Source organism: Lynx rufus, unplaced genomic scaffold, assembly GCF_022079265.1.
Source record: "Lynx rufus isolate CCGP_SWC_20201006 ecotype Redwood Valley unplaced genomic scaffold, mLynRuf1.p SCAF_8, whole genome shotgun sequence".
Classification (NCBI taxonomy): domain Eukaryota; kingdom Metazoa; phylum Chordata; class Mammalia; order Carnivora; family Felidae; genus Lynx; species Lynx rufus.
The window spans coordinates 66,007,088-66,031,576 of record NW_025814896.1 but is presented as its reverse complement, the minus strand read 5'-3'; the positions used below and the strand labels follow the sequence as shown (position 1 = coordinate 66,031,576).

Sequence of the window (24,489 nt, the reverse complement as noted above, 5' to 3'; positions counted from 1 at the left end):
GGAATTACTATGCCCTGCCTATGTGCTTTTCAAGCATTACCTCATTTAATATTCCTAACAGTCACAGGGCACCTGGTTGGCTCAGTCAGCCAAACATGCAACTCTTGATCTCAGGGTTGTGAGTTCGAGCCCCACACTGGGTGTAGAGAGTACTAAAAAATATATATGTATACCTACACACACACACACACACACACACACACATATTATATATAAACTTAAAAAATAAATATATTCCTTACAGTCACAAGAGGTAGGTGTTATTCCTATCCCAGGTTTTAAATGAGGAAATTGAAGGTCAGAAATGTTCAGAACAGGCTGGCAGGCAGAGCCAGGGCCTCACCTGGCCCAGGTGTGTCTGGCTTACAGGTGGGTGATGGCCCAGGCAGGCTGTTGCATGTTGGATCCCTGGAAGTTACTGGAGAAAGCAGTGAGGGTGCTGCTTCTGCCTGCTTGATTTCTGGACCTCATGTAGAACTTACTTTAGAATGTTATCACTGTAAAGTCCCTCAGAAAATCGAGGTTTTCCCATTATATGCACACATTATTTTTGATACAAAGTATAGGATTTTCAGAAATCAGATTTACTCCTAAAGGAGAACCATCATACATGAAGGACACCACTTGAAGAAGAAGCTGGAAAGGAGTGTAAAAATATTCAAAGTGAAAGCAGTATTTTCCCCCGAGAATAAAGTCTCCCAGGAGGACTCCTTTAAAGGAGATGACCATACTCATTCGGATAGGCAAACTCTGGTATGTTTGTCTAAAAAATCAGTCCATTTCCTGATGGCAGAATTGAGAAAATCCTGGCCTCCTGATGCCCTTGTGTGCTTTCTGGAAGAGCTAACTTGACAGGATTTTATAGTATGTTTGACAGTCAATTGTGGTTTTCTCCCTCAACGTTCTTTCAAACATTCAATTGGGTTCTTAGCTATTGAAGATAAAATCCTTCATTTCATGTTGCTTCTTATATGAAATTTGACCCATAATTTTCTTTACTGTGGGCTTCCCTTTGAACAATAGCAAGGAAAACCAGCACAAAATTCTTTAGCTTCTCCAAGTGAAATCTCTTTCTGTTCTCCACAGTTTGCTTTTCCCCTCTGTAAACCTCACCACTGAAGTACCTTCTCATTTGCTACTTTCTCCTTCCCCTAATTTTAGTATGGGGTGTTTTTAATCCTCACATTTTCTAGCCAGCCTTTCAAGGAGTTTTCATTTGTTTGTTTTTTTAAAGAGACATTCTTCTCAGAAAAAGCATTATTTGTGATTATTAAATTACCACCTCTGGCCAACCACAGGGGAGAGTGGGGATGGGCAAACTTGGCTGGTGAGCCCATATAGGTTGTGGGGATAGCACTGTTATCAGCACAGACCAAATCGTGTCAGTGAAATGGTGCACTTGGTTGCAGTTAAGGTGGGGACAGCAGGGGAGTGGGGTGTAGTGAGAGGTGAATGGGGGGATTGCAGGGGAGAACTCATACTCAGGATAACCCAGAGTTCTTAGCCCATGATCGATCCTTCCCAGGTGTCAACCATACCAGGCTACCCCAGCAGCTCTCCAATCTCCTCTCACATTTCTCCTCATCATCTTAGCAGCTCACACCCATGGGTGCACACTGTTCTCTGAGAAGTTCTAAGAGGCAACTCTGATTTGACACTCTCCATCTGCAGGTGTAGTATGCCCCCTTGTCAACAGGGATATCCTCTCTGAAGCCAGCTTACCTCCTATGCAGCTGTGAGGCTGGGCACCTTGGAGGACCTGGGATGAGGAGAGGTCATGGCCCCTGACCACCAAGGGCTAACAGCTTAGTTGGGGAGAAACAACAAAAATGAAGCATTTCGAGACAGAGCAAGCACTACATCCCTACCTACACTCTGACATCCCATAAGCTACTAGGCAAATGCTCATTCACCTTTCAGGGAAATCTCACCCTAATCCTCCTCCCCTGTAACATTATAAGGCAAGATCTTTCCTCCTGTAACTTTAGGCTTTCAGTTCCTGATAGTGAGGACTTTTGTTTGTCTCATATTGAAAAGAAAAACAAAGAGTCATATACAAACAGAAAAGAAGGCAAAGGATGGGAGAGCTCTCTCTGAGCTGCATTCCCCAGGGTACCCTCCATGATGGGGTGCTAATTACAGAGAGAAAGAAGCCTGTGTCTGATTCTAAGTGGGTTCTAATTATAGCTCTGTATCTTATTTCCATCAAAACACTGATTTATCACACACACACACACACACACACATACATACATACATATAAACTTGGTAGCTTTGAAGCAAGTACTGATGCATATATTGATAGCTCTAAAATCTGGCTTCATGCATGCAAAGATATGTCCCTCATCAATGGCCAGATACCATATTGTATGCACACAAATGTGTCCTTAGACTATAAAGGTCCCCACTGGAGAATACTGTGGAATCTTCAGGGAAGCAGGGCTTCTGGGTTTGTTACACCTCTTAGCACATTCTTCCAGTCATGTGCTCAGTGGCTCAACTCTGGACAAGATGGACTAGGTGGTCATTTTTTGCTGGGGATTTGAATTTTATGAGAAGTGAATTTCTCTTTGCCAACAATAAGTTAGGTTTTCAGGCTCTCACTTGAAATGGCAATCACCTCCACTACCCCTCAGGAATATGGAAAGGATGAGACACAGCGTCTGGGACTAGGCCCTCTCTGTGCAAGCTTACAATATCAGGGGGTGAGAGTCTAAGGTGACCAGCTGAGCCTGGAACCTTTGTTCTGCTTTGGGTAGTGGATAACTCGTGAAATACTTCCCTGCCACTTTATCCAAGTATAACCTTCCAGTGCCTAGGACTGAGGCTTCAGCTCCACTGTATCCAGGAGGGACACCAGATGCAGAAACTCTCCACAGTACGCTTCACGTGGAGGGCCACTCAGGACAGGCTGGAAGCCTTCATGGAACTGTCCCTACATCTCCTCAGCAGCCCAGACCAATGCGACAGGATTTTCCTGGGATCTTGCACAACACACAATCTTGAGAAAAGGGGTCCCTAAATATATATTATGAAGGGCTCAAATCCTTTTTCTTCAAATCCTTTTTCTTACACAATCCAGATAATTGCTTCAATTCACCCATATTTTTAAAATTCATGTCAGTATATCACAAAATTCTCACTGAATCATAAAGCACAGCAAAGAGGCACTCTTGAGGGAAAGAAGTTTCCATTCTTCTAGAAGCCTTGGACTCTGGAAGGGCAATGTTGTTTCCTGCTAGGTTAGCCAGATGATGGCTTCTGGAAGGTTGCAGTCTTGACTCGGAAGAATCATGAACAAAGCCCCCTGACCACAGAAAACTAGGTCAGACATAGAAATTTCCTCTCAGGCAGGCCTAGATCTGCATGTGTTTAGTTCTGTGCTGTTTGACATGCTCACCACTGTGGTGAAACAGAACCAAGCACTATAGGGTTTTTCTGTGAAGGTACTTCTCCCTGCTCATCTGGGTCCAAAGGCCAGCCTGGTGGTTATTCAGACATTAAAAATGTATCTGGGGAATGAATAGAGAGGCAATGATTCACTCCCATTAAAGCAAAACTGCAGATTCAAGAAAAAAATTACATACACATACACACACACACATACACACACACACACGCGCGTGTGTGTGTGTGTGTGTGTGTGTGTGTGTATGGAAAGTAAATAAGGAAATAAAAAAATGAAAAACTAGCAGTATCTAGAATATTCTTGAGAAAATTACAGGGATGAAGCACAATCACCTGGGACTGAGATGAATATGTAGGTGGTATTCCACCAAGATTCACTGCTTTATGATGGATGTGAGAATGGGGTTACTGTCCTGTGGCCCCTGTTGCCTGCATAGGCCAGGAGTCTCTTCCTGCCCCAGAGCCAGCCCTGTCCAGGGTTGAGAGGTAATCCCCTACATGAGGTACACTATAAAGTGGCCCCATTCCCTTTCCCCTGACACATATACCTGGAGAGATTTGTCCCTATGGCTCAAGGCATTTCTCCTGCTGATGCTTACATCCTTCCATGAGCCTTCTGCCTTCCTCAGGTCCTGCCTAGAGTTTCCAGCTCAAAAAGAGAGACTAAGGCATAGGGATGTTTTGTTTACAGGAAGATATATGACAACTGATAAGAGTATATCTATGATTTGGTCACCTGTTAGGTCCTGACCACATTCTATAAGGCATTAATACAAGCATTCTACAGGTAAGGAAACTGAGGCTTGGAGGGGCTTAGAAATTCCCCAAAGTCATACATTTGTAAGTGACAAGTCTGGAATTCGAATACAGAGCTGTCTGACCTCAGAGTTCTATTTAACTGTGGACTACAGAGCAGGTCAAGAGAACATATTCTCAGCAAGTGACTTAAAACAACAACAACAACAACCCCAGTCCAGATCTATATTCCTATGTATTTAGGGTAATTATTTTCAACTGTGGTGCAGTAAGGGAATTGGGGTGTCTAAGTCAGCTATGAGGTCCACAAAGTAATTGGATAGTACTAACACAGTAATTATAGTAATAGTTAATGTTTAGTGCTCACTGACAAACCAAATACTGTGCTAAGTACTCTGATGAATGATCCTATTTAAGCCCCATAACCTCCTTATAAGGGGGGTATTAAGACCATGTTTTATAGACTCTAGAACATAATTCTCCCCCACATTTTCATAATTTTGATGATGCATCTTACAATTCAAACTGATAATTTTTCTTTTTAGTTAAAAAGCATCAGAAAGGTGGCGCAGTCAGTTAAGCGTCCGACTTCAGCCAGGTCACGATCTCGCGGTCCGTGAGTTCGAGCCCCGCGTCAGGCTCTGGGCTGATGGCTCAGAGCCTGGAGCCTGTTTCCGATTCTGTGTCTCCCTCTCTCTCTGCCCCTCCCTCGTTCATGCTCTGTCTCTCTCTGTCCCAAAAATAAATAAACGTTGAAAAAAAAATTAAAAAAAAAAAAGCATCAGAAAAAAGTGGGGGCGGTGCAAGAAAACAAAGAACAAATGTAATGAATAGTTACAAAAATGGTAGATATGAATTCAATTATATCAATAATCTGAATATACAAGTTAAAGGACTAAGATTGTTGGAGTAGATTTGAAAACAAATAAGACCCAATTATATGTTTTCTATGAGAAACCCACTTTAAATATAAAGATTCAGATAGATTAAAAAAGGATGGAGAGAGAAAACCTAGTACTAACACCAGTCAAAAGAAAGCTGGATTACCTATTTCAATTTCAGACAAAGCAGACTTCACAATGTGGAAAATTATCAGGAATAAAGAGGCATATTACCTAATGATAAAGGGGCCAATTCTTCCAAATGACCTAAAATCCACATTAGACCACATAGGTATGCATCTAAAAACAGAGAGTGAAATAGAGGGAAAAACTGAGAGAACATAAAACCACAATGGGCTATACGTCACATCCACTCGGATCTGTAATAAAAAATGCAGACAATGACACGTGTTGATGAGGATGTGGAGAAATTACAATCTCCACGTGTCGCAGATGGGAATGTAAGAAGGTGCAGCCACTTTGGAAGACCATCTGGCAGGTCTTCAAAAAGTGCAACACAGTTGCCGTCTGGCAGAGCACTGACACTTGTAGGTATACAGCCAAGAGAAATGAAAACCTACCTCCACTCAAAGACTTGTACTGCTGTACTGCAACATTTCTAGCAGCGGTTGGATAACCCAAAGGTCCAGTAACTGAGGAATGAGTATACAAAATGTGCTACCTAAGCCACATAAAGAAGGGAAGTACTGATGTATGTTACAACACGGATGGACCTTGAACACATGTGGAAGAAGCCAGTCACAAAAAACCACATACTGTATGGTTCCATTTCTATGAAATGTCCAGAAGAGGCAAATCTAAAGAGAAAGAAGGCGTTAAGAGTGGTTGCCTAGGGCCGTGGGGGAGGGGTGGGAGGCTGAGGGAGTGATAGTTAAAAGGAATGAAGCTTCCTTTTGGCCCGATGGAAATGTTCTCACACCGACTGTGGCGATGGTTGTACAATACTGTGTGAAGACACAAAAACACATTTGATCTGTATACTTCTGGTGGGTGAATGGTATGGTATGTGAATTACATCTCAGTAAAACTGCTAGGAAAAGAGATGTCCATAACTGAAAGGAGAAATGGACAAATGGATCTGTCAGTGACAGATCAGGCAGGCGGCTAATCAGTAAGGATGTGGGTGACCCGAACGGCACTGCCCAACTTAACCTCCGGATTCCTTTTACAGCAGTGTGCCGGTAAATGTTTAACAATAGCTCTTGAGGGGAACAAAGCTTGAGCTGTAGCATTTGCTGAGCTCCATGGCTGATTTCAAACCATCAGCAAATATCACCGATCTCAGAGTTGGGAAGAGGTGCATATAGTCAGCTGTCCCTTCGGGTACACTGTTGCTGGTTCATACTGGCGCACAAACCAGACTGCTCAACTTCCAAGGATTTTCTGAGCTGATTGTTAAATATGGGTAGTTTGAAATTGGCCAGGGGCTAATATTTATATCACAGAAATCAGCTACAAATTAGGTATTTCTGTTTAGAGCCAGTTTATTAACACACACCATCAAAAAAAACACCCAACTCACAATTCTGCTTGTGTCACCAAGAGACAGAACGACCTTGGGTAAGTCACACAACCTCTCTGTTTCAGTTTATTTATCTATAAAAGATGGAACTGGAGTAGCTGACCTCCAAGTTTTCTTCCACCTCTGAAATTCTATTAAATTGTAGGCCTCTCTTCCCCAGCCCCTACATACAATACAATCTAAGATCATGTACTGACATTACCTCTCATGGGTCATCTATGGTCCCTCAGGATGAGGACCCTGGTCTCCCCTCAAGCCTTGTTGCTCACCAGGCCTCCCTTTGCGCTCTGAGACACAGGCATGTAGAAATTCTTTAGCCCACAGCCCATTTGGTGTTGCCCCCACCCCAAGCCTTCGCACATCCTGTCCCCACTCCTTGGCTCATTCTCCCAGGTTCTTTTATTCTGGCCATCAGGTCTCTATGGGAGAGGTCACTTCCTCCAGAAAGCCTTCTTTGATGTTCTCCAGCTAGCTGAGATATCCCTGCTATGTGGTTCCCTAGTACCCTAACCTTTCCCTATCACCATTCTTATCAGTTTTTATTGTTATTGCTTGTATTACCGTCTGGCATCCCCACCCAAACTTAAGTGCTAAGAGGGCAGCGAATGTATGTCCTTTCCTTTCCATCATATATTGAAGTCCTATACCTGACAATGCCAAGGGGACCAGACAATCATTGATTGAACAAATGAGCGTCTGCTTAAGCATAGTGCTCTCTAAACAACAGAGACATTTTCTTGGTTGTGTCTCAAGAAAAGGTATAGACCCAAACAGAAATCCCCTTTGGGATTTAATCTGCTTTTACATTAGCAGATTTCTAACAAGGGAACACATTTCACCGGACAGATGCCCCTCTTCTGAGAGGGTTTTTGACCCCTGGGTGTGAGATTCTCAGTCCTGATGGGTCCACAACTATCTAAGCCAGCAGCCGTATTCTTCACCCAGTTCTTGCGTTTCAGCCCCTCAAGGGATAAACATTTAACTTGGCAACATCAGAGCCTTGAAAAACAATTCATTCTGATTAAGAGAGAGGACTGAGGAGACATTAGGGAGGGGAGCCCCCATATGGTGACTTGATATTCAGAGAGCAGCTTATGGGACCACCTCCAATGATGTCTCATGTTCCAAGGGATCATGGGAATCACGGACCACATCTCTGAACCTTTCCAAAGGGCACCAGGCACCCTTGCTACTTTGATTCAGTTGCCTCCAGAGACGCACTGAAATCATTTGGAGAAGCCATTTTCAGACTTTCATTTTCAGATTCTATTCAAGGCATTCCCAGACCAATAATCTTATGGTCACAGGGCTAGATCATCCAATCCTGCCTACACGCAGGGTACTAAAGTCCAGAAGGGAGAATTTGCCTAAGGTCACAAGGCTGAGGCAGAGCCCTGTTCGAGTTCTGGGCCCTGAGTCCCAGCCCATGCTTTTCACTGCAGCACTTCATCAACCAGGCACCAAAGAACAGAAAGACCCATGGCAGGAGCACAGCATACAGAAAAGGGCCCAGGGGAATGGTAGTCTAGCAAGAAGTCCATTAGAAAATACACCCTGTGGGGATGCCTGGGTGGCTCAGTCACTTGAGTATCTGACTCTTGATTTCAGTTCAGGTCATGATCCCACGGTGGTGAGATCGAGTCCTGTGTCAGGCTCTGTGCTGAGTATGAAGCCTGTTAAGATTCTCTTTCTCTTCCTCTGCTCCTTTTTCAGCTTGTGCGCTTTCTTAAAAAAAAATCCTGTGGCCAAATATGTTTAGAAAATTCTCCCACCTTCCTGGAGGGGGTTCCTCGATATGTTTGAATGGGTTGGCCAAGAAATCAAGGACTATGGGGCAAAACCTTAAGTTCAGCATAACTGGGGGAGCTCTCTGTATATGATCTTTCAACCAAGAAAGTTACAATACGATGTAAGAAATGCTATTATATAAGGTAGCAGGTGCAGTGTGAACAGGAGAAGGAAGGGACTCACTGTGCTTGAAAAGGCCAGGAGATAAAGAAGTTGTGGTTTATATATACAACGGAATACTACTTGGCAATAAGAAAGAATGAAATACAGCCTTTTGTAGCAACGTGGATGGAACTGGAGAGTGTTATGCTAAGTGAAATAAATCATACAGAGAAAGACAGATACCATATGATCCTGAGAAAATTAACAGAAGACCATGGGGGAGGGGAAGGGGAAAAAAAAGTTACAGAGAGGGAAGGAGGCAAACAAAACATAAGAGACTCTTAAAAACTGAGAATAAACTGAGGGTTGATGGGGGGTGGGAGGGAGAGGAGGGTGGGTGAGGGGCATTGAGGAGGGCACCTGTTAGGATGAGCACTGGGTGTTGTATGGAAACCAATTTGACAATAAATTTCATATTAAAAAAAAAAGAAAGGGCCAGGAGAAATGAGCTGAGGCAGAATCTCAAAGGATATGAGTTAGAAAAAGTAAAAAGTGAAAAAGAAGGTATGGTATTCCAGGAAAAGGCAAAGGGAGGAAGGAGTCCTGTGACTGGTAATGTTCAGGATCTAGGCAATACATGTCCAGTGTGTGGCTGTGTTGATAAGGACACCTGTTAGCCTCAAGAAGGTATTCGAGCAGGAGCTGGGTGGGAGAAACACTTGAAAAGCTGAGGGTAGCAAGAGAATGTCCATAAGTTCCAGAGACGAAGCTAATTAAGAGAGTCAGCTTGGGGATGGCTTTGAGGAAGAGGTAGAAGAAGTCTAGACATTATCCTGATAATGGAATGTGACCGCAGACTTCTGAGCAAGAAAGTGCATCAACTCCTTATTTTATGATAATTAATCTGCAAGGAATGGTCAGCCTGTTACCCCATGACCAAAGAAAGAAGCAAAGACAATTAAGTGTGACCCCTGTGGCCTCAATGTGCTGAGGCACCCTGTCCCCCCACCCCGAGCCCGAATCATTCTGGACTCAGCCAGGGCCCACAGAGACCACAGGACCAACTCAGGTGTTCATGTACACTCTGCTTACCATGGGGCGGAGCCACCCATTGTTTGCTAAAACAATTCCCATTTTTAGTAGTTCAATCATTAGCCAAAGGCATTGAAGAAACAAAATCATGACTAAACCTAGGAGGGTTCAGGCTCTTATTATCGACTACTTTCTAGAGCACATTTTATAGTCCTATAATAACAGTGAATATACAGATATTGACTGCCTTCTCATATGGCAGCTCCCACCTCCTCAGATTAGTCTTCATTTGGAAGCTCTGATGTGACAAGGTGGTTTTCCTCCATTTGCCAGCTGGCAAGATACGTTCAGGGTGAAATTCTCAAGATAGACAAAGTGAATCTTATCCACTGTTCACTCTGCCACTTGTGAAATAGAATAATATGACAAGGAGGACAGTAGCTAACACCTAGCGAGTGTCTACTTTGTACCAGACACAGTCGTAGTTACTTTACAGATGAAGAAACTGAAGTTTAGAGAAGTTCCTTGCCCCAAATCATATACCCGATGAGCCGTGGAGATAGCGTTTGAGCCCAGAAGTCCTTAACCACCATACCAGGTTCTCAGCTCTACAGTAGGTAGCATGAGAGACACAAAAGTAGATGACAAGGTCCCTGATAATTTTTTTTTTAAACACATACTATTAGCTGAAACACTGAAACAAATTTAATCAGGAGTTTCCCTCTGGTTCCAAACTTCCTGTTTGCTCTGAATGTCCGATGTCAATGAGAGTCAGAATCCTACTTCTGATCAGGTCAGCAATAATGTGGCTTCCTCAGAGGAATGTAAACTTGGCCTTTCAGCCCAAGCAGCTCAGTCCCTTCCTCTCATTCTCCCTCCCCTTTCTCATGTCCCAGTGACTTCACCCCATGCTGTGACGGGCAGGTAACACCACACAAAAACAGTTTGGGATAAAGATGATCTCACATTTAAGAAAATCTGGACCCACAAAAAAGCAATTACTCCTGAAAAACTCCTGATGATATTTAGCATTCTTTTATCAGGAGGGTAAGCACTTTAATTATAAGAGATGGTACAGGGGCAGAATGATTCTCATGACCAAAATGCACATTTCTGAAGTCAGTGCATTTGGGGAAGCATGTCACGTGGGAAGCGGGTGGTGCAGGTGTGGGAGGGGGTGACAATGGATGGATGCAAATGGAGCCCAACAGGAAGGCTGAGGCACAACAGTCAGACCTCCAAGCTTTCCAGCGCAAGCACATCTGTTCAGGCCACTGGTCGCTGTCAGGCGCATTTATCAGGAGTTGCCTGTCCTGTCCCAGGGCCTCTGAGTGCTCCCAGTATTAGAATAGCACCAAGGAGAGGCCCCCTTTTCTGAAACAGTGCTTGGCCCGGAGGTCTGGCCCTGCCCTTGGTGGGCCCTTTTACTTGCACGGGGCACACGACATCACATGTCCACCATCCTGCTCCCCTCGAACAGGGGCATTACTACACCATCATTACTGCCACGTGCCTGTACCTCTGCAAGGCTTGCTGGGCCCAAACAACTTCCAGAGGCCTTTCTGTGTGCATTAGCTGATTTAAATCTTTCAATTTATGCCGAGACTGCAGGCCTGGCCACCTTATTTTATTTATTATTAGCAGCTCCATTTTATAGATGAGGAAATTGGGGCTCAGGGAGACTAGGTCATTTGCCCAGGACGACACCAATTCGTAAGTGGCTGCGCTGGGGCTTGAACCTGGGACTTCAGTATTAGTTTGTTAGGGCTGCCATAACGGAGTACCACAGACCGAATGACTTAAGGGAAATTTATCTTCCGAGGCTACAAATCCCACATTAAGGTGGCAGCAGGATTGGTTTCTTCCGAGGCCTCTCTCTTTGGCTTGTAAATGCGTCCTTTCCTGGGATCTTTACATGGTCCCTCTAGGTGCATTTCTGTGTCTCAATCTCCTCTTCTTCTAAGCACACCAGTCATATCAGATTAGGGCCCACCTATGTGACCTCATTTTACTTTTTACCTCTTCAAGGGTCCTCCCTCCAAATAAGCAGCCACGTTCTAAGGTTTGGGGGATTAGGGCTCCAACATATGAATTTGGAGGGGACGCAACTTAGCACATAACATCCTCTGACTCCATAACCTATTCATCTAACAAATATTTCTGGAGCCTCCTAGGTGCCAAGGATTGTACTTAGTACTTCTGTAAATGCTTTCTCATGCGATTCTCAAAAGCAGGCCCGGGTAATTCCACAGGAGAATGAGGGCACTACATTTCAAGCAGCTTGAAGATCCTGCCCAGGGAAACACTACAAAGACTAGGCAGAGCCAGGATGCGGCCGCAGTTCTCCGAGTCCGAACTCAGCGCTGTCTCCAACATACAACTCTGCTGCCCACGTGAAATCACAGCTGGCCTGTCAGGGAGATGGGACATTGGCGGCGGTGGGGCAGGTCTTCAGAAAGATCACAAATCCCGTGGATAATGGCAGTATCTACTGCCAGTATCTAATGGCAGGGGCTGCTGTGAGGATTGAATGAGTTAATAAGTGGGAAGCGTGCAGAACAGTGTCTGGTTTGTAACAAAGGCTAAATAAGGGTCTTGCTATTCGTGGTTGTCATTGCTGCTGCTGTGGCTGTTGTTGTTGTCATTGTTGTTATTATTATTGACTTCTGGATAAAGAGAGTAGCTTGAATAGCCACAACGACTTTTGTCTCCTTACCAAAATTACACACAAAGGCCTAAATACACAAAGATGGGGAGAAGAAGAGAAGAAACAATAGCAACACAACGTTGGAAGCTGGCAAGCAAAGGGTTGAGTGGTGAATAACTTAGTAGACCCGAGAAAGAGCTGAACCCAGGACACGCCATGGCCATGGGGAAAGTCAAGAACAGCTACATGTATGCTGTAGAATCTCCCGTCCTCTGTCCCACCCAAAGCTCAGGAATTTGCAGTAACGTTTACTTCTGGAGAGGACGGTGGAGAGAGATAAAATAAAAACAGTTGGCTGAAAAGGAGCCATAAACCCAATTCTCTTCTTCACTCTGCATAGCCCCTTCCCTGCCCCCAGAGGTTTATTCTCTGGAGAAGAGAAACAGAGGGTATCTGGACACAGGGTAGGATGGGGCAGAGGGCAGGCACCAGGATACAGAACTGGAAATGGAGGATTCAATGGACAATGTATCCTGGGAGCAGGGCCCTCCAGGTCTCCCTCCTCATGTGGCTCCTATGATGGAGCCTCTTGTGGCTGCTAAGCCCTCTCTCTTCAGGCAGGATGCTGGAAGAGTCTTCCCAGGGCAATCTGAACATTCTAAGAGGAAGGTTCTAAAAATATTGACAATTGGGGCCTCCCCAACTATGTAGCCAGCCGTATTAGTCCACAAGCAAGTCCAATACCCAAATGACAGTTCCAGAAAGAGAAAACAGAAGGAATCATTAAAGAAGTATTTTCCAGAATTGAAGGACATGATTTTCTAAATTGTATCCAGAGCCCAGTGCAATGGATGAAAAATGGCCTACCCCACATCATTAAGTAATCGCCAGCCTCCAGAAAAAAAGAAATAGATCCTTACCAAGGGATCAAGAATAAAAATAGCTTGGGACTTCTTAAACAGTAACACTGGAAGTTAGAAGGCAATGGAGCAATACCTCCAAATTTTGAGTGAAAATGGATTTCAATCTAAAGTTCTATACCCAGCCAAAGTCTTTAGCAGGGTTGAGAGTAAGATAAAGACAGTTTTATATATAAAAGAAAGGTCTCAAAAATTTATATCCCATCCTTTTCTTCAAAAACCTTCTGGGGCTGCTTCACCATATCAAGGGAATACATGGAGAAAGGGGAGATGGGGGACACAAGACCGGAGATTCACAGAGGAGAGAGGCCAAAGGAAGCCCGGCAGCAGGGGAGGGAGAACGCAGGATGACAGCTGGACGGTAGCCACGGGGGTGGTGTTCAGACTGCAGCGGTCTAGAGGGTTCCAGGAGAGTTACCCATGAGCATGCAGTTGATAGAATACCCACTGCATGGAAACATCCTTCAGGGAGATGTGGACAATTTGTAGAGTTTGTGTTGAACTAATAACCACGTAGAAAGCAAGGAGATAATGATGACCTCCAGGGAAAACAAAGAAAATGTATAGGAAAAGTAATGATAGCTTACCACAGGGCTTAGTTCCACATAGTCTTTCACTGTCATAATAATGTACACGACGTATACTCATTAACCATGATTGCAGTAAACTCTAAGGAGAGGAAGGGAGGAAGGGGGGTTGGTACCAGAGTGTGGATGTGGGTGGGGCAGGGAGCGGGTAGAGGGTGGGGCAGAGAACCAAGCTCTCACTTCCACAGTGGAAAGTCACTATAGAACGCCTAAAATAAAGTCTGACAAAAGTAACAATAAAGCATGTTATTTAGAAATACGAAGGTCCATACGAAAGGCAGCAGCTGGAAAGATTGCAAATGGTTATCTCTGTGGAAGAGGAAACTGGGCAAGAGGGAGAGTGGAAAATGGCTTTTTATTGGCTTAGGCACCTTGTAGAACAGTTTGAATCTTTATCTATATGGGTATCTCTGGTTAAAATAACATCGAAGCTTTATAGTGCCTCAGTGTGTAAACGTTGGGGAGTTACTTCTCAGCTCTGGTTTCAAGTTCTGCATCTAGAAAATAGAATTGGATTAGACTGTCTCTGGGCCCTCCTTGATTTAGCATTTGAGATTCCTGCCACCCTCTCATTACACACTCAGTTCTGACATCCTTAGGAGTATTTAATCACAATATCATTTTCTAGAATGATTGGGGAAAGGCTGACAGTAAGGGACAGCGCTTTGTGAGGGAAAAGATACCCAAATGTCCTAGGAGATTTTCTGAGGGCAGGCCACAGAAGTCTGGGAAGGAAGAAGGAAGAAATGATCCTAACCCCTCCTCCTCCTCTGCTTTTTTTAGCATTAGAGAAATCGAGAATGTAGTGAAAGAAGATAGGACTCTAAATATTAGGGCTTCCATTTGTTAGCACAGGCTTTAGCTGGAGACCTTCACCAAGTCAAGAAATGTCTAACTGCCAATGGCAGGAGATGGCTCTGGGGATCAAGGCAGGCCATCATTCCCCAAACCAGGCACACATGTTCCCCCTTGGACTAGCAGGAAACAAGGCTAGTGTTTACATCATGACTCTGTGTGCATTTTCCAGGGGGTTCTGGCTTGCGAGCATAGCTAGAGACCTCACTGTGTCTCCAGCTCTGTCGAGGGAAACCCCCCTCAGCCTCCTGTTGTTAGCTTTGTCCCCCAGTCCTTCTGAGGACAAGGCATTTAAGATTCATGTTTATTAGGTATTCTGAGGTTTTACCTAAATCTTTGTTCCATGCTTCTCACTCTTATTTGACTTCTTGTGAACATGATCATCAACAAGGAAAGTCTTTTCTAAGCACCTCTTGAATATAGAGTGATCTAGAGTGAGCCAAAGCAGAGACACCCTTCTCTCTCCTCCTGGTGCCCCACTGCCCCCACTTCTGACACCGGGCATGCAATAGGCCCCTAGAGCAGGATAGCTCTTGGGGAGCAGTGGTGATGATGTCTTGTTACAGATGGAAAGTTCTGAAGAATTAACAGAGGAGAGCACTAGAAGTCATTGTCCCCTGTGCTAGATCAAGACAAAATTTTAGTGATCGCAGTGAGACATCATTCATCAATGAGGCTTCCCATGAATAAAATGCCTTGTCATTTCCCACTTGCTTTCAGACCCTTCACCTGGACCTGGTCAGTGTGACTTCCAGGAATCACGCTCTGCTCCTGCATGAGGGAGACAACACAGGCATTGTCTGAGCTCCAGGTCAATGGAGGCCAGTCACAAGGAGGTTCGGCAATTTGCTCAAGAAGAATTCTCAAAGGATTCTCTAGAAACTGTTGAACTATTTTACCGTGGATGGCTGCAAGGCTGGTGAAGGGAAAACTGACTTCATCCTTCACTCTGCTGCTTAAATTTTTATTTTTCCTATGATTGCTACTTTCATCATTTAAAAAAAGGAATCAAATTGTTTAAGAAGGAAAAAGGAATTCATTCTTCTAATGTGATTCCAGGAATCCCTTTTGGAGCCTGGATTGGTTAAAAGATCTCCAATGTTCTTTCAATACATTTTAATAAAAATCAAGATACAATGAGATAGCTAACCTTTATTGGGGACCTACTGTGTGGCAGGCAGTATTCAAAATTACTTAGGCCTATCAGATCACAAAATCTCTACGACCTCAAGAGATAGGTATATACAACTATCATTCCCACTTTAGAGGTGAGGACACTTAGGCATCAAGTGTTAAGACGCTTGGCCAGTGTGACAGCGGCCATGTTCTCCACCACCCTCTGCCACAACGGTCCTGGCTTCCGAACTCTAAAAACACAAAAGATACATTCCTGTCTGCCAAGCTTTTGGTTCACTTCCCAGGGGCCCCCAGCCGTCCTCTGTCTGGGGTGGATCACACCGTCTTTCTCTCTCATGTTGCACACACAGAGAGAGGTGTGCTGAGAGTCAGCTGCTCCCAATAGAGCAGCTCAGAGGAAAATGGACAGGCACCAAGCCTGATGTAGAGGAAGAGAAAGTTCTCTGAACCCACGCTTTTTTTTTTTTAAGGCAGATTTTTTAAAGTTTTTTTTTTTTAATGTTTGTTTATTTTTGAGAGAGACAGAGCGCCAGCAGGGGAGGGGCAGAGAGAGAGGGAGACACAGAATCCGAAGCAGGCCCTAGGCTCTGAGCTATCAGCACAGAGCCCTACGCGGGACTCCTCCTCGTGAACAGTGAGATCATAACCTGAGCTGAAGTCGGGCGCTTAACCGAATGAGCCACCCAGGCCTCCCTGAACCCACTCTTAAAGAAGGCCCACCCTTTAAAACCTCTACCTTTCACGGTGTATGTGTGTAAAGGAGGGAAAGAGATTCTTTTTAAGCCATAGTTGGGAAGAGCGGACCCACAGTGAGCCACACAGAGGAGTCCCAGGAACGCTGGGCAGGGGACACAGAGACAGTGCCCTGTGCAGCCTGGTGCTGGAGCCTGGCTCAAAGATGAGAAGAAAGGGGGCTATGGGCTCTCTGTTGTTAAGTGTGAGCCACCAGCCAGAGAAATGACTTTTTTCCTTAGTTTTTGAACGCTGGCCAATTAGCTGCTGATTAGCATGTATATAAATTCCAGAAAGAAGGCTGGAAAATTCAATCTCAACTCCAGCCATCAGCTTCCTCCTCCAAAACCTGGCCTTGCCAATCTCCTAAGTAAGACCCTGGATCACACAAAATAGGGTCTCCGCCTGGGCTTCAGGACAGAGGCAAATGGCAGAGATACAGTGTCTCTAGCCAGCGGCATACAGACAGACTGCCCCTTAGCACAAAGCAACATGGGAAATAGAGGTCATACCATGCTCATTAATCCATAAAATGAGAGATAGGAAGGAACTGGGGGGCCTTTTAGGGTCAAGGAGTTAGGAATGCTTCCAACACAGACTTTTAATCAGTATGCACCTATGAGGGAGCAGCCCACTGGACTGGAAGGCTCTGGAACATTACATACATGAGGAACAAATATTTAGTGAACACCTACTATAAGCAGGCTACTGTTCTAGGCCAACCAGGTAAGGACTCTTGTGTGGAGTTCTCAACCACGGAACAGGCATCTTAAGTAAAAATATAAGCCCTGCAAAGAGAATCTGCTAAATGCCTGGTATGGAGAGACGTTATATTGCTCAGGGAAGGCACGGTTGCCAGGACAGCCTGGGTGGTCAGGGAAGGCCTCACACAGCAGGGGAGCTTGGCATAGTTCCAAAGGCACAATAGAATTTTTCTCGATCTGTGGTCCCCAAGCCACCTGAGGAACACTTTATAAAAATAGAGATTCCTGAACCCCATTCCAGACCTACTGAATCAAAAACTCTAGGAATGTTACCCTGGAGTTGCTAGTCTTTTTTAAAAAAGACATTATAGGGGCGCCTGGGTGGCGCAGTCGGTTAAGCGTCCGACTTCAGCCAGGTCACGATCTCACGGTCCGGGAGTTCGAGCCCCACATCAGGCTCTGGGCTGATGGCTCAGAGCCTGGAGCCTGTTTCCGATTCTGTGTCTCTCTCTCTCTCTGCCCCTCCCCTGTTCATGCTCTGTCTCTCTCTGTCCCAAAAATAAATAAACGTTGAAAAAAAAATTTTTTAAAAAGACATTATAATTATGGCAAATTTAAACATATACACAGTAGATAGGATACTGAAGCCCCAGGTACCCATCACCCAGCCTCAGCAATCATAAACTCATGGCCGTTCTTTTCTCGCTGATACCCTTATTGGTTTCCCCTCCTCCACTATTATGGAATCTACACACCTTTTAAAGCAGGGACTCAGAGGCAGTCAGAACACGGATGCGAACTAGGAACTGCTCATTGATGAAGACACAGATTAGAAGCAAGGGATTTCCAGGGACAGGTGTACAAAGGCTCAGAGAAATGAAAAAGAATGGTACTGGGGGAGGGGGAGGGGGAGAATGGCAAATAATTTGGAACACTTAGAGGGTGGGATGTGTGGTTAGAAGGAACAGTGATAAGGGACACAAGATCACTGGGGCTACTGGGGCCCAGTTAGCACATGTGGTGTCTTTGTGAGAAACACAGCAAGGCATCTCCTCTGGGTAGAAAAAGCACCCCTTTCCTGGGCTGAAACCACCCACAGAAGCAGAGCTGACCTGGATGCCACCCTCCACTCACTGCCTGTGCCCTTCACTGCTAAGCCATGTCCAGACCACAGACCTCTGCACAACAGGGCCAGGGCATGAGGGAGTCTGAAGGCCAGAGAAGGGGACTGTGCTTTATCTTTAGGGGCTGAAGGATGCTAAAAAGGGGAGCATATGACAATCGTGTGCTTTCAAAGAATGCTGGGCAGCAAACGGAGGGAGGACAAAGAGGAACGACGGGACACCGAGAACCGGTGAGGGAGTCAGGTCAGTAAACTACTGGAAACTCACCTGGGAAGAAGGAAGAAGGCCCCCAAGGTCAACTCTTGAGAGAGAGAGGTTTGGGATAGAGATCTTGTTTGGGGGTCTGGGGATAACTGGGGACTGGATATAGTGACATAGAGTCGCTGGCACACAGGAGTCATCTGAAAGCATGTAAATGTTGAAATCGCTCGGGCAGAGTATTTAGGGAGGGAGTAAGGAGGGATGAAGGCCCTGGGGAAAACCAGCATTTAGAGAATGGACGTTGGAAGGGAGAAGCAGTCGGGCTGGGTAATACAGACACTGAGGAGAAAGGGTCAGGGAGGTGGGAAGGAGAGGGGGAGGGGAAGGTACGGCGCACAAAAGCCGATAGAGCAAGTGTTCACAACTGTGATGAGACAGACTTGGAAAGGAGAAAAGTAGAAATGTAAGGGAAAATCAAGTTTTGGAATACCTGGGATGACAAGCCTAAGAGTCTGGACTTGGACCTGAAAAGGCAGAGTAACAGGTGTCACGGCGTACAGCACGAGCTTGCTTATCAGTCACTTAGACTTCCCGGGTCTGTCACTGACCAAGTAGGGCCTTGGGCAAGCTATTTAAAGGGAGTCTCTGAATCCCTGCCAGTAAACTGGACAGTTTATACCCACTCCTAACAGGGATGGAATGGGGATGACATCTCAAAGGACAGAAATTCTTCCTCCTGCCACTGGCACCTAACAGTGCACTGCCTTGCAGGATGGGTGAGCCCTTTGCATACGTAACTCCTGTATCTGGAACTGGCTTGTGAGCTGCTCTGGGGGCAGAGATTAGGGTCTTAAACTAATTGAAGTCAATGGTCATTTGTTGAATATTTACTATGTGTAAGACAAGAAGGGTATGTAAAATAAGATGATTGAGGGCTTGAAGAAGAAGAAGAAGCAGCAGCAGCAGCAGCAGCAGCAGCAGCAGAAGAAGAAGAAGAAGAAGAAATGGTCCTTTAAGGTTGTTTGCAACTTGGTGAAGGATCCACAGCGATGCCTACTGCTAACACAAGGTGGACAGTGGTAGGCGCAGCGACGCAAGTCTCAAATCCCATTCATTCCCAAATTGCAAATGGAAGTGTCCAGCCTGGAAAGACCTGCTCTGGCTGGTGAGACCAGGCTTTGTGCAGGCAGGCAGTGTTGTGTGAGGCCTCTGGGCTGGACAGGGGAGGGAATAAGCACAGGAAATTGGGAATTGGCAGGTGAGTTTGAGAAAAGCTACGAACCTTGGTGAGGTCAAAACAAGGTGCTATGGGGAGTAAGGAGAGAAAGGTGTCCTGGGCTATAGAGCAGATACAGCCTAAGCTGAGCCCCACTGAGTCACACGCTGGTATAATTCTGTAACCCCTCCCCCAAGTATGGTGGCAGCTGTGACTTAACTCTAACCGAAAGAAGGTGGAAAAGATGATACGCTATCACTATTGTGATTATGTGACATTATAGGAAAAAGTACTTCTGCAAAGATAATAAAGGTCCCTAATCATTTGAGTGAAACCAAAGGGAGATGATCCTGGACAGTCCTGATCTAATCATGCGATCCTTTGAAAAGAGGACCCAAGCCTTCCCTGAAGGTAAAGACTCAAAGCAAGAAAGGTTTTCTTTCCTGCTGGTCTTGAAGAAGACAGCCATGTGCTTCGAAGAAATGAATTCTGCCTACAAGCACATGAGCTGAGAAGAGGACCCCACACTTCAGACAAGCAGGCAGCCTGGCCTGACACCCTAATCGCAGCAGAGAGACCCCGAGCAGAGAGCTGGGGCACATGATGTCTGAACTCCTGACCCATGGAAACTGAGCGATAATAAATGAGTGCTGTTTTAAGCCCCGAAGTCTGTGGTATTTTGTTACAGAGCAATAGGAAACAAATACATGGACGCAAGATGCGGAGGGCCATGACTAGGGGCTAAAGAGCATGGGCTTTATTATGTAGGCCATGGGGAGGTCCTGACTATTTTTGAGCAGAGAGATGCATACTTTAGGAAACTAAGACTCATCAGTAGAAAGGAAGTCTGGGGGGCAGTTGGTCAGAACCCCTTCAAGAGCATTTACTCAGAGCACTATTCCCAGGAGAGAGTCAGAAAAGTTTTGGTGACTAAGTTCTAGGTTGAACCCAGCCAGCTATTATTCAACCCAATTAAAAAAAGGGGGGGGGAGCAAAAGCAATGGACAGTCATTGAGAAAACCTTAAGGAACTTTAGTGTCCTTATTGCTAATTATAAATATTTACTCCCCCCAGAATTCCTGACCTCACAGAAGAGCCTGCGTAAATAGCCCTGCTCCCTTACTGGAAAATCAGTGTGTGTGTGTGTGTGTGTGTGTGTGTGTGTGTTTTCTTGGAAAGGGGACAGGGCGGCAGTAAGGGACTGGATGATCTGCAGTCACTTCCTGTTGGATATTGTCTAGCTCCCTTCCCCTCCTCCTCCTTGAATCATAAACCCAGAGACCCCCAAGCAACTCCTCCTTCTCTGATTCTATCTGCTGGAGACAACTAAGCCAAACAAACTCAGGAAGTGGCAAGAGGTTGGGAAGGGAGGAAGTTCATGGCACAGAAGGAAAAAGTAAGGAGAATGCCCTGATGTTGAAGGAAGAGGGTGGGGAGAGAGAGAAATGAAGGTCACCCCAAGGTCGCTCGGCGCCAAGCCTTTAAAATGTTGTGTTTGGGCTTTCAATCAAAACTGGCACAAACGGTGGGCCAGATCTCCCGGGGCTATTCAAATATTAACATTCACAGTGATAAACAGCCCCCAAAAAAGTCCTCTGTGAGCAAATTGGAACAAACAACTAATCTAAAGCGGGTTGCTAAGAGACCAGTTGGGCAGGAGCCAAAGTCAGTTCAAGTGCCTGCAGAATTCTTTATTTTTTCGCTGTCAGGGAAGGGAGGCGGAGGAGGAGGGAAGAGCTACCTGTAGATGACTCCATGTTGGTGGAGGAACATGAGGGCTGACGTAACCTCTGCAGCATAGAACCGGGAACGAGGCTCATCGAATTTTCGAGAGCGCTGAATCTGGAACATGAGGTCTCCACCATTGACATACTCCATGACAAAAAAGAGGCGGTCCTGAAAGGAGAACAGAAAATGCCATTTAGGTATTTCTACCGCAGCTGCCCACTCAGGCCAGAGAGGGTATTGTGAGCCCGACACAACAGAACTCGAGGGGGAAGAGGGTGAGGAGGTGAATGAGTCCTGGTAGCACCCAATCCAGACAGAAGACAAATAATGCAGACAGCACACGGCTTAGGGTATGAGGTGTTATTTTAAATCTCTTCCTCTGTTTTATTTTTATGAACATCAGCTTAGTCTAGTGGAGAAAGCCCAAAGCTGACAGAAAGGAGACTTAGGTCTTTGTCTGATTTCTGTAATGACCTTGGAGTGTGTCCTTGGGCAAATCTCTGCCCCTTTGGAAGCTCCAGTTACCTTTACACGTGGGGTAGGTTGGATAATGGCTCCCCAGAAGAAATCCATGTCCTAATCCCTTAATGTGCAAATGTGACCTTAGCAAAAAAGGACTTTGCAGATGTGCTAAGGATCTTGAGATGGGGAGTTATTCTGGATCACCAGGATGGGCCCTAAATGCAGTCACAGTTGTCCTTATAAGAGAAAGGCAGGGGGGAGTTTTTTGAAGCAGGGAGAAGGCAATGTGGCCTCAGAGGTAGCGACTGTGATGTAGTCCCAAGCCAAAGAACATGGCGGCCACCAGAAGCCAGAAGAGGCAAAGATGGACTCTCCCCTGGGGCCTTGGGAGAGAGCAGGACCCAGCCCACACCTTGATTTTGGCCCATGACACTGGTTCCAGACTTCTGGCCTCTAGAGCTGTGAGAGACTGGATTTCTATTGTTTTAAGTTCCCAAACTGGTGGTGATATGTTAAAGGCAGTCCTAGGAAACTACTACAAAGTAATGAGGCTGCAAGTGCCCCTTCTGGGAGGGCCACTTTTCACTCTGGAGGAGGTTCCTTCTGGGTTCCCATCTTGGCACATTTTCCTGTGGATTCCTCCCTCAAGGCAGCCTTCTGAATGGCCCGACCACACTCCTACCTCATGGGAGGAGGGGCCTTCTTTATCTGCCCTACGTGAGCACGTTACGTGAGCATGTGCGAGGCAGATGGATGGATATTCACTTTGCGGTGAATTTCTTGACTACTATTTCCTAAGGCTGTGGGGGTGTGGGGTGCTGGGCTGGGTAGGAGACAAAGAATGATGAGCCAGCACTGTCCCTGCAGAACTTATGATCCAGGGGTAGAGATGAGAAATGGGCAGAATGAAAAGCAAAATAGGAGCAGAGTGTCTTAAAGATGAAAGAGCAAGAGAAGGGCGGGTTCTCTAAGCCAGGGACCATGGAGGATTCTGGACAGAGCTAGGGCCTGAGAAAATGAGGATGCGGGGGTGGAGGGCATGAACAAATCCCAGGATTTGGGGACAGAGTGAGAATGCCCAGGCCAGGAGCTGAGCAGCTCAGCGGGGGAGGAATGTTCATGGAGCAAAGGGAAAACATTGATGTTGGAGAGGCCAGAGGAACAGAGCACATTCTTAACGTATAGACAGAGTCTGAGTGAAGCTGCCAGGAGGAGGTGAGCATACTGTTTTCAACCAAAATTAGTAGAAACACTTCCATTAAGACTGACTAAAAATCACAATACTTCTTTATTCATGAAGCAGTCTTGATAGCATATTTACTTTACAATTGGAAGTGCTCTGAAAATAAGTCCCCCGTTAAGAATTGTTATGAATTCAGACTGCCTTCTCCTCCCACAACAGTGTCCAGATTTATTCAAGCTGTATTGGTATTCACAAAGGGCCTAAGGTCTGGCTTCTCTTCCATTTGTCTTCTTTCCCCTTCAAGACCTGCCTTGTTTTCTCCCCCAAGTATGATTCTGACTCAAAAATACACAGGCTGCCTTGCCAACCATTCACTCAATCATCCACTCCCCATTCAAGCCTTCATTACAAGAACCAAATGCCCAGGCTGACCCCAGCCCAATGACACCAGGATTTCTGAGGGTGGGACTTGGGCATTGGTAGTGTTCAAAGCTTCCCATGTGACCTCAACGTGCAGCCAGGGTTCAGAATCAGTCTTCCATCTGGTTTCTGCCAAGGCGTTTTGCATCTGTGAGATACATGGATTATAAGCTATTCAGATTTTCCCTCTTCTGGTTTCAAGGATACCCCAAGAACACGGGTTTGTGTATCGGAATCACACAAAGACTTGTTAGAACATGGATTCCACCCCTCGTCCCCCGAGGTTTTGATTTGGAAGACCTGGGGTGGTGAATCTGAGAATCTGCATCTCTAACAAGTTCCCAGGTGATGTCAACGCTGTTGGTCTGGGGACCCCACTCTGAGAACCGTGGCCCTGAAGCACTGGGGGCAAGCCTTTCCGCCTAGCAGTGCAGCTGTGTCACGTATCCGACACTGCCCTGCTCTAGCTGAAACACGCCATCAGAAACAACTGCTACAGTGCCTTCCTATGGTCACCAGCCCGGACTTGGGCTTTAGCAACAACACTGCATTTCCTCAGCTGACTTTGAAAGAATCCAAATCTTTCAAGAGGAGAAAACTTCTCTTTCCCATGCCCCTCTCCACTCCCTGACTGCTTTTTATTCCACCAACCCCAGACACACAGCATTTAAGAACAGGGTCCATGGAGTGATGGAGGAGAGCTCCCTCCCAAATCTGTCACTTACTGGCTATCTGAGCTTGGGCAAATGACTTCATTCCTGTCCTCAGTTTTCTCATCTGTAAAAAGCAGATGACATAGGACCTGCCTTACAGGTGTCTTACAGGGGATGAAATTATATGTTAAGATGCATGGCTCACGACTGGTACTCTGTGAAGGTGGCCTATTCCTATTGTCACTGATGGCTGTATAGCTGCCACCATTACCAAGTCTTCATTTTCCTGTCCTTTTAGCAGCATTTTCTCATGATCACATCCTCTTCCTGCAAATGCTTGGCTCCCTTGGCTTTTAGGCTGGTTTCCTCCCCATGTCTCGGGCCGGTTGTCTTGTGCCTACTCATGTGAG

The 24,489-nt window shown here is 45.7% G+C and overlaps 1 protein-coding gene across 1 annotated transcript in view; it reads right to left on the bottom strand.

The window, feature by feature from the left end:
• PRKCE (protein kinase C epsilon) overlaps positions 1–24,489 on the bottom strand; it is a 499,091-nt gene that overhangs the window by 66,098 nt on the left and 408,504 nt on the right. The window contains exon 11 of the mRNA XM_047067544.1: positions 21,375–21,529. Within this exon, the coding sequence (XP_046923500.1) occupies positions 21,375–21,529 (155 nt within the window). The remainder of the gene's footprint in view (positions 1–21,374; positions 21,530–24,489) is intronic.